Here is an 11,243-nt window from a genome sequence, read left to right as displayed (position 1 = left end):
TTTAATTATATTTTTTTATATTTATATTTAATATTTATTAAATTATATATATACATAAATAAAATTAATTTTTAGAGTACTAGTAGCTTATCAAATTAATTATATTAAAATTGAAGAAGATGGTCAATTTAATTTTTTTAGTTGATAAAACATTGTCTTAAAAAAATTAAATGTACTGAAATTTATTATGGGTTATTATTTTGTTAAGTAATATTAGAGATGTAATATCCATAAGAAATATAAAAATTAAAAATAATAATAAATATAATTTTATAATTATTTAAATATGAGTATTCATTTTTGTTATCGTAGATACTTTGTTTAAATGTAGTTTAATTTTGTGTGTTTATAATAAATAAATTTTAAATGTATTTATTCTAAAAATTAAAATTTATATTAAAATTATATTTTTAATCATTTTGAATATATTTGTTTTAATTATGTGAGATTATTAAGGTTTTGATCGATTTAACCTCATTATAACTTAACTTGAATACTCTTTATCAATACAATGAGATTTATTTATTTATTATTATTATTTGTTATTTAATTTTAATTTCATTGCTTGCTTTATTTTAAAGTTATTAATCTATGATTTTCTTAAAAAAATATTTATCTATAAAGATTGTTATACTTTTTAATTTTATATTTTATAATTGAACTATTATGAGTATTATTTCTGTATAAAATTATTACTTATGTGTTGTTATTTTTATTTAATATTATTGCATGGTACTCTTCATATTTTATTGTTTTCTCTTTCTAGCGAGTTGTAAAAGGAGCATTGATAATAACTATATTATTATTGATGATATAATTATTGATGATATAAGATTGATTTGGTAATTTAAAAATAAGAAAACAAAAAATAGATCACAGATTTTATTCTTTTTACTAACAATTAACATTTGTCAATCAAAAGAAAAATAAATAAATAAATACATTATTATTGTGTACTTTATAACTATTTTATATTTTAGTATATGTAATGGATATTTAGTTTCTTATAGTTTGTTATGAAAAAGCTCTTATTATTATTATTATAGTATTTTTTTTCTTGTACATGTTTTACGTCTATAATAGTATTTAAGATTTGAAATGAATTAAATTAAAAAATAAAGAATATATATAAGTAATTGTTTCTTATTTAATTTTTATATTTTATTATTGTTTTAAAGAAATTTATATTATAAGTAGAAATGTTACTACTTAATATTTTAATAATCAAATTTATATTTATATATAAATATGTTCGGGGTTTAAGTCCCCTTTTATTTACAATATATATATATATATATATATATATATATATATATATATATATATATAATATTAATTTCAGTAATTCAATTCTTTAATGTAATTAGAACCACTAAATGAAATCATATCTTACGTATAATATAAAGTGTAAATTTTGATCAATGGCTAGGAGAACTTAAAATCACCTTTACATATAGAAATTCGTTTTTTTTAATGCATGCCCTTTGATTTTTCTTGATGATACTGAAATATTCTTTTGAACTAACACATACTCTTTAAAAAAAAAATCTCTGGCGTAGAGATTCTAATGAAGTACATGTTTAGTTTAGATTACCGTCTAAATTGTTGCACATAAGTAAGACATGAATTGCTTTGACAAACGTAATTTTAAGGCAGGAGAATATTTACTTAAACATACTCCAAGTAGTCGAGATCTTGAGATTGAATAAATTAAATTATTTATGGTTCAAGTGCTAGAGTTATTTTGTAGGGAGAAGTGCTAACATAATATTTTTTCGAAGGTATTTTAAATAGTTACACAATTAAAATAAAGAATTATGAGATTCATAAAATTTTATCATTTTAAATAAATTTTAACCAATTAAAAAAATAATCAATTAAAAAAATATGTAAGAGAATATATTGTTAACATTATATCTTCCGTGGGTGAACATGTCATTGACACTGCATTACATTATTATTAGTACTAGGAGTAACCATCACATTCATGATTTGTTTAAACATCATTACATTATTATTAGAAAATAAAAATCATAAAATGCACCAATATATTTTGAATTCAATAAAAAATATACAAATAATAAATTAGAAAAATATAAAATAGTTTTATTATTAATAATAAATATTTTATTGTAGTAAATATAATAAATTATCTGAAAATAAGTGTTTGTGTCTGATATTTGAAGGTGCATTGACAAAAATGTTTTTGAAGAAAGATACCAATGAAAAAAATATATAAATAAATTTAAAATATAAACCTTCTGGAATTATGAGCCGAAATATTAAACTTAATTATTTAAATCAAAACACATATCTTCCTTAAGATGGTGTATCAAAATTTAAAATACAATCAAATTCAATTTAATTAAGAGGGCATAATATTACAATAATATTACATTTTATTTTATCTAAAAAAATGTATTTAATTTGATATATTGTGTTAAGATTTAAAAAAAAAAGTTTTTTTCATGATTTTTTTATGTTTTACATAATATATTCCTTTCAAGATAATTTTACTTGAGATATCGTATAATATTAAATATGAACAATTTTATAGTTCTATCATTAAGAAATTAAACTTTTAATCGTCGATGTCTAAAATTTAAATTGGAGTTTTAGCTACACTTCTATAAACAAGAATTCAATCATTGATTCCTCAATATTTAAACATTTAAATGAACAAAACAAAATATAATAAAAAATTAAATGCTAAATTAATACTTTCATTCAAGAATAAGAACTCGTAATTTTTAATAATAATAAGACTAATGTGATTATTAAAGATGGATAGACAAATTCTTTCTGAAATTAATCCTAATAATTAATGCTAATAATTATAAAAGGTAAATATATAAATACTCCCTCTCTCAGTCTTAAAATAAGAGGAAAAAAGTCTTAAAAAATAAGTTTTATATTTATTTTTTCAATATAATATTAATTATTATTTTCATTAATATTCCTAATAAATGTTACTTTAAATTTTATATATAATATCAATATTAAGGTTAATTTTTTAAAATTATCATTTTTTAAATTTATTTTATTAGCTTTTTTAATATCTATAGAACAACGTAGCACAATATTTATTTTAGAATGAAGAGAGTATTACTTGAAAAAGAATGTGACATTGTGTTTAATTATTCATGATAAGATCTAATAGGAAGAGAAAGAGAGAGTAAAATTTTTATGAAATTTTAATATAAACTATACATAATTAATTAATAAAAAATCATTTTAAGTATAATTTTTAAATATTATAAAAATTAACAAACTTATATAGTTTTTTTTACAAAAAGAAATATGACTGAGTGTGTATTAACAAATCTCTAATTTCTATTAAAAAACAAATCTCTAATTTATAATGATTTAATTCAAACACATATCAATGTAAATAATCTTAGCTTTTCATCTGATTATAAATAACTACATATAATGAGATTATTAATTTTTATATAAATTTAATGGTTATACGTTGAAAATATAAAAAAAAATTACACTAACGATCAATAAAAAACATTGTCGTTAGTATAACTTTTATGAAAGTTAATTTTAAATTTAACAAAGTTTTTTTTTTATAAAAGAAGCTTAACATAAATTATTAAATTTATTATATATAATATAATAATTTATAATTGAAAGATGGTATAAGATTATTTTACACCAGCTTATTTTCTCTTATTACAATCATAAAGTATATTTTTGCTCATTTTCGGTTACTAGTTCACAGTATTAAAAGCTTTTACGTGCCTGATCCATAGAACTAAAAAAAAAGTCAATTCATAGATGAGAAAGAATGAAAGATATTATTTTTCCCAGAGTAAAAAAACGATATAAATGAGGTTAAATGTAATGTATCCATTCCTAATTAATTAAATCATTAAATAATATTAATACACAAGAATAACTAGTAATGACGGTTACACTTGCTTCAGTGTTTTACGCATAGCAATGAATGCCTAGTCTCTCTTCTTGACTTTCTCCAATATACATCCTCAGCAAATGGTGCGTTTTCATTTGCATTCTATTATTTTTATATATTTCATATTTCATTGAAGATCATCACTCACTCCCTTTGAGTCATTCACTCACTCATCTCTCTTCTCTGTTTCATTCATTGCTTCTTTGTTGTCAACTATGAACGCTCTTGCAGCTACCAACCGCAACTTTCAACGTGCAGCTCGCATTCTCGGTTTGGATTCCAAGCTTGAGAAGAGTCTCCTCATACCCTTCAGAGAAATCAAAGTAATCGTCTTTCCAATCAACCCTTTTCTGAGTCTCAATCCGTTTTCTTGTTTTCTCTGAAAAAAAATTCATTTGCATGGTTTTTCTTTCTCACTGTCCTGGTGGAAAAAATGATCTTTTTGTTCTGTTTTTTCATGTGGTGTGTGTTGAAAAGGGTTTATCGGTTGTTTGTTGTGTCTGATTCGCAGGTTGAATGCACGATCCCCAAGGATGATGGAACTCTGGTTTCCTATGTGGGATTCAGGATCCAACATGATAATGCCCGTGGTCCTATGAAGGGAGGGATTCGTTATCATCCTGAGGTTCTCATGTTTTGTTCTTTTTATTTGTTTTTTGTTTTCTCATCAATACAAATGGATTTGGAATTTGAGTTTATGTTCAATTGAATTCCCTGTGCTTGAAAATTTATGTGCTTTAACTCGTGTGTGCTATTTGATACATCATGTTTTGTCAAATTAATTTTTTTTATGGAACCCCGATTCATAAAATAGGCAGTTCTACAATCATTGGTGGAGAATTGTTGGGAAAATTTTCAGATTGTATTTTGGGGTTATGGGAATGTGACAGTGGTTTGTAGGTTTACGTGATCACTGCCAGGAGCCCAATTGGAAAACTACAGGGAAGTTCTATTTGGCGAAAAGTATTTGATTTTATTCCATACTGGTCAATCTGTTAAAAAAATGTGATTATTTAGTTATAAAACTTGTGCAAAACTGCTTATTATCATTATAATTATTATTTTGTAAAAGTGATTATACAAATTTGTGAACTATTCTCATTTTCCAAGAGTAAGAAGAGACCAACGATTTTGATATTATGTGATGTGGGTTTCAAGACATGGATCATGTCATGTGATCTGGTTACGATGCCTTGACTTCAGTAGCCGTTCCAACGGCCACATCTGCCTATAACGACCATAACCGTAATTTAAATTCTATGATGTTTACTCATTTTGTCGTGTCGTGGTTTAATTCGATGTGCAGATATGAATTTTTGTACCTGTCTGCTTCTTCTGTTGTCATAAATAATGAAATTTCAAAAATGTGTTTCAAATGTTAACCACTTACCTCCCTATTTAGAACTGCTGAACCCAATCATGAGATACATGCCCAATTTCAGAATGTGTTTTAAGTGTTACCTCCCTATTTTGGACTGCTGAACCCAATCTTGCTTGAGATACATGCCTAATTCAATCATGAGATACATGCTGCAATTGCAAAATGTGTTTCAAATATTACCTCCCTCTTTTGGACTGCTGAACCCAATCATTAGATACATGCTGCAATTCCAAAATGCATTCCAAATGTTACCTTCCTCTTTAGGTCCGCTGAATCCAATCATGAGATACATGCCACATTTTCTCGCAACATGACTGCAACCGCAATTGCAATTCAAAACCTTGGCCATGTTTACTTATTTTGTAATGCAGTGGTTTTGTTCTGCGTGCTAATATTATTTTCTTGAATCTGCATGCTTGTCATAAGGTCATAATGAAATTCTATAGATGCCTTTGAATTTTTACCTTCCTATTTCATTCCTATGAATTCAATCATGAGATGATGCATGCTGCATTTTCCTTTTCATTTTGTTACTTACCTGAGAAATGTAAATGTATCAATTCACAGTGCTTTAACTTTAATGTTAATCTACACATTGCTTACCAAAAAGAGATGTTAATCTACACAGTTCTTCTAATGACCATTTTTGCATTTTGATACTTTTTAAGTTACAGCTATGAATGTTATCAATATAGATTCTTTATACTATTTTTGAATATCAAACTGTCAAATTCTGTGATGCCAGGTTGACCCTGATGAAGTGAATGCTCTAGCTCAGCTGATGACATGGAAGACTGCTGTAGCAGACATTCCTTATGGAGGAGCAAAGGGTGGGATCGGCTGCAACCCAAGGGATCTGAGTATCAGTGAGTTAGAACGTCTAACTCGGGTTTTCACCCAAAAGATTCATGATCTCATTGGCGTTCAGAGGGATGTTCCTGCCCCTGATATGGGAACTAATGCTCAGGTACTGATTTCACAACACAGTACATTTCTGTCCATTTATTTTATCTAAAAAATAGCATTCAATAGTTTCATATATCCTTTCTTATTGGTCCACTGTTTGACAGACCATGGCATGGATTCTTGATGAATATTCAAAGTTTCATGGGCATTCACCTGCAGTTGTGACAGGGAAGCCTATTGTAAGTATCAAACACACACATACCCTTAAGAGACTGCAAAATCCTCTGTTGATGATTAGGAAATTGGCTTTGAATGTTCTTTTCCTGCAGGATCTTGGAGGTTCGTTGGGGAGGGAGGCTGCAACAGGTCTCGGAGTGGTTTTTGCAACTGAGGCTTTATTTGCTGAATATGGGAAGTCAATTTCGGATCACACATTTGTCATCCAGGTATTCCTTCACCGCCATGGCAGGATATAGTATATGCATATTAATCCCACTTTCAACATCTATTTGATTTTAATCACACTATTCAGGGCTTTGGAAATGTGGGCACGTGGGCTGCTAAGTCTATTTTTGAGAGGGGGGGAAAGGTGATTGCTGTGAGTGACATCAGTGGTGCTATCAAAAACCTAAATGGAATCGACATCCTTGCCCTTCTGAAACACAAGGATGGCAATGGTGGAGTCTTGAAGGACTTCCCAGGTGCAGAAGCCATGGATCCAGATGAATTGCTTGTTCATGAATGCGATGTTCTTGTCCCTTGTGCCTTGGGTGGAGTTCTAAACAAGTATGTATGCCTATTTCACCTTAAAATCAAATCATCAGCGTTCAAGAGTGTGTTTTCGCCGGTTCCCACTTTCCAATGCACATTTAACGCTAGTCCTTCTCTCACAGTGGATTGGCATTCAACGTTACCTGGTTGGGTTTCAAACACATCCAAAGTGATTTTAGTTTTCTCTTTATCTTGCACACTAAACTTAAAAAACAGCATCCTCCTTATTTAGTTTTATCTTTCCCATTATACTTTTAAGTTTAACTTAACACTTTGGATCTGAAGAACTACAACCTAATTTTGGGATATTATTCTTGAAGGGAAAATGCTGCTGATGTGAAGGCAAAATTTATAATAGAAGCAGCAAATCACCCCACTGACCCTGATGCGGATGGGGTAAGTTTACTGACTTGCGGCTATGCCATTTGTTGTGAAATATATATCCTGAACTTACATTACATAATGAAAGCGATTCTTTTTGCAGATCTTGTCTAAGAAAGGAGTCATTATATTACCTGATATTTATGCCAATGCTGGCGGAGTGACTGTGAGCTACTTTGAATGGGTTCAGGTAAATGGAATCAACATAAACACTCAAAGCCTATTTTGAAAATCTTCCTTAAGTCTCTCTTTTAATTTAAATCTCCTTTGGTTCTATGCTGCTTGTAGAATATTCAAGGTTTCATGTGGGATGAAGAGAAAGTGAACCGTGAGCTGAAGAAGTACATGACCAAAGCTTTCCAGGATATCAAGGCAATGTGTAAAATTCACAACTGTGACCTGCGAATGGGGGCATTCACTCTAGGAGTGAACCGTGTTGCCCGTGCTACCCTTTTGAGGGGTTGGGAAGCATAGGTTTACTACATGAGAAGTAGGATTTTACAAGGTTGTGTTTTTCTTTCTTTATTGTCTTAGTGTTAGTCAAACAATAACAATATTAGTCATGTGAGACTTGCCAATAAAACATTATTCTTGCCATTGGGTCCTGCGAATGGAAGTTACTACCATATTTGTTAAAAATATTTGATGCATCGCGGTTCCTGATTAGTTGAAACATGTCAATCGTATTTTTGTTGTAATTTTATTTGAAATCGTAGTCACAACCTCGCCGGCCGATTGAAGAAAAAAATAAGATCCTTTCCTAACTAATAAATAATCTCTCCATCAGTCCAAGGACGATATGGGAGAAGTACCAAAGATTGTTTTAAAGAATCATTAATAAAATAGATAATAACAGTGTTTAACTAACAGATATGTAGATTCCTTAAAACAAAAAACAAAAGTGTTTTATAGTTGCAGCAAGTTAAAAGCATCCACTGCTTTCAGATACTAGATACTGAACGTATGGGTTATCTCCACTGAAAGTGACAACAACTTAAGGAAGATAAGTTATATGATGACCACTCTTACTTTAAAAGACAATGTACATTGGTTTCTATGTTGAATTTCAATTCCTTGAAAAATTAGTTTCCGTTAGATGTTTGACATTTAGTAATCCCTCAACCGCAATTACCCCTTAATGAGTCATTCCAATGTGTTCAACTTTTGTATACTTTTTAGGAATGATGCTGCTGAGAAGTTCCAATTAGGTTTTTTGGTGAATTAGTTCAAATTATCAGTCAAAATGACAGCAAAAATGAAAATGTAAAAATGATAACAAAAAACAAAAAAATAAGTTGCTAGTTGCTACCGTGAATTTATTTTAGTAGTCATTATGAGTAGAGAATGTACTATATTTGTCAAATTGACTGTAACAAACCTAATTAATTAAGAACTACTAAAATTAACAAAACAATCTCAGACTCTCAAGAAAATTCCAGCATTGCAAACAAACAAACTTTCTCGGTCATTTGGAACTAGGACGAGAGAAGGAAACGAAATATAATGTCTAATCCATATCCATGTCTTGTTTTGTACTAACAAAATTATCAGACAGCACTGTATTAAGAGACAATTGAGGGAGGGAGAACTACAAAACAGCAATTCCACTACTCATTTTTGGAAGTGCTTGAATTCTCATCCTGCCAAGTTGCTTGCCATTGCTTGTCATATAATGTAGTCTCATCAAATAGCTTCTTAAGGTTTTCAAAGTCCTCATTCTTTCGGATCAGAAGTACTCCCAACACTGCTACGAACAGCAGAGTTTTGCAAAAGAAGTTGCCCATTTGATCAACTAGACCTACTCCTGTCAAGCTATCAACAAAATACGCCATAAAGAATCCTACCATCGCGGCACGGCCTGAATGATAATCAAAACAAGAAAAATGTCAGCAGTGAAGGTTTTCTTAATTTTTATTTGTCCCTTTCTTCTCTGATTTCATTATGGAATGCAAATCAAAACTGACCATTGAGTAGTTCAGCTTCAGGGAGATGAAACCTTTTCATCCACGCCCACCAAGGTATGATAGAGGTGTCAAAAACTACAGGATTTTCATTGCTGGATGATTCCGGGTTATCCTCGAGCCATTTTCTCCTTCTAGCCTCTGAAAATAATTACATCCTTGGATGAAGTAAAGTTTGAAGTACTTTGATAAGGGAAAAAATGAAAACAACAAAATATGAATCTAATCCTACATCAACTCAATCGAAACACAAAATGAACCCATGCAGTGTCAAAAAGAAATGACATTATTAACATATGCACTTATTCCATATAATTGGCAAGGTTGTGATTGCGGTTGTAGTTTCAAACCAGAAAGAAATCACAACCTACACCAATACAATTTGCAGCATTGAACAACCATTTTGTTGGCAATGAGGACAAGATTGAAGAACAAAGGAAATCAACGAATCTGTCATAGATATGGAGCTAGATCATGGCTGAGAAGCTCTTGAACCAAGTCCCATACCTCCTTTATATCCAAAAATTAAAACAAAATTGAAGGACCCCAGAAGAAGAAATAACCATAGATAAGGCTATAAGGCTACAGACACCAACCAAAATTCCCCTTTTATCCAATTCGAAAGAATTTTAAAGAAAAAATTTCAACTTCAATTTTAAGCAACAAATTAACTTCAATTTTCAATAATAAAAAAAATAGTTAAAAAGGGATTGTAGCACCCTGAGCAAAGGGATAACGTTACCAGCATCAATAACAGCGTCCCAATCGGTGGTTCCATTTTTCTGAAACTGCTTCAAATCCCATGTTCCTGAAACCCACCTCGGATCCACGAAACCGGTTTTAACCTTAACTTCCTCACTTTCGACCGCAACAGCAGCTGACCCATTGGTCCCCACAGAATTTCCCACCGCCGGCGGAGGCAGCTCCGGCACCGAAACGGCCTGCTCCGGCGGCGGCTCCACGGCGGTCCCAACGCCGTTCTCAGCAGCAGCAGCCTTCAAGGGAGAGAAAGCAAGACTCTTCGACCTGAGAGAGAAGAAATTGTTGTTCTTGTAGACAAGACGGAGTTTCGAGGAAGAAGGTGCGGCTGAGAAATGGGTCGGAGGAGAAAACGAAGCCATGGTGGTTGACATGCTTTGCATTTGCATAAAGTTTAATTATTTTTTTAAGAGTGACTGTGTGTGGTTGGGGGAATATCAGAACATGGTGGTGGTGGTGGTAGTTGAGTAAGTGAGTAACTTCGAGTTTCTATTTCTGGGGCTATCCTAACTCACTTTCCTCAGCCTCAGAAATTATGGGCACAGCACGAGTGTGAATTTGGAGTGTGTGAAGTGAAAAAGGAAAAAAAAGGTACACTGTTGCTGGCTTCGCAACTCGTTTGTCGTTTGTCCCTTCTCATCATTTCCTCATCCAATCACATGTTGCTTTGCAAAATCTATGGATTGCACCATCTTCCAACTTACAAAATGGCCCATAAGTGGCAATTGTTTTACACACCTGTCAAATTACTTAGCACAAGATGTAGAATTCTAATATTATTCTTACATGAAATTGATATGGATTTGTAATATATAAGAGTAAGCTTATGGATTTGTAATTCATAAAGTTTATGTAATATGTAACATAATCCGTATATGGATTGACAATCTGTATTGATAATTCGTATGTATTTTATTACAATTAATTTTATATAATAATGTATTTTTTATATATATAAATTTTAAATAAAAATCATAGGTTTCATAATTTTTTTATATATAAATAAATTAATTATTAGATCAAAATTAATTGTCACAAAATTTATTATGTAAATTTACATGTGCAATATACATTAGAAATGTTAGTGTTATATATATAGTGACATTAATTATTTTATAACATAATTGACCTATTAACTCAATTGGTTAGAGCATCATGCTAATAA

At 30.2% G+C, this 11,243-nt stretch overlaps 2 protein-coding genes across 2 annotated transcripts; one reads left to right on the top strand and one right to left on the bottom strand.

Annotated features, from left to right (window-relative positions):
* Positions 1-4,014: 4,014 nt before the first annotated feature.
* On the top strand, positions 4,015-8,031 carry LOC114392279 (glutamate dehydrogenase 2-like). The gene is made up of 9 exons (XM_028353346.1): positions 4,015-4,242; positions 4,431-4,544; positions 6,046-6,267; positions 6,371-6,445; positions 6,536-6,652; positions 6,739-6,992; positions 7,298-7,373; positions 7,462-7,548; positions 7,647-8,031. Exons 1-9 carry the CDS (start codon positions 4,135-4,137, stop codon positions 7,830-7,832), a joined length of 1,239 nt encoding a protein of 412 aa, XP_028209147.1. The 5' UTR covers positions 4,015-4,134; the 3' UTR covers positions 7,833-8,031.
* Positions 8,032-8,692: 661 nt separating this feature from the next.
* LOC114394028 (light-harvesting complex-like protein 3 isotype 2, chloroplastic) lies at positions 8,693-10,643 on the bottom strand. Its single transcript, XM_028355573.1, has 3 exons — positions 10,062-10,643; positions 9,323-9,460; positions 8,693-9,216 (listed from the first exon to the last, which is right to left on the bottom strand). The coding sequence occupies exons 1-3, from the start codon at positions 10,465-10,467 to the stop codon at positions 8,966-8,968; spliced, it is 795 nt and encodes a 264-aa protein (XP_028211374.1). The 5' UTR covers positions 10,468-10,643; the 3' UTR covers positions 8,693-8,965.
* Positions 10,644-11,243: the final 600 nt, after the last annotated feature.

Source organism: Glycine soja, chromosome 17, assembly GCF_004193775.1.
Source record: "Glycine soja cultivar W05 chromosome 17, ASM419377v2, whole genome shotgun sequence".
Taxonomy (NCBI): Eukaryota; Viridiplantae; Streptophyta; class Magnoliopsida; order Fabales; family Fabaceae; genus Glycine; species Glycine soja.
This window is presented reverse-complemented; position numbering and strand designations above follow the sequence as displayed.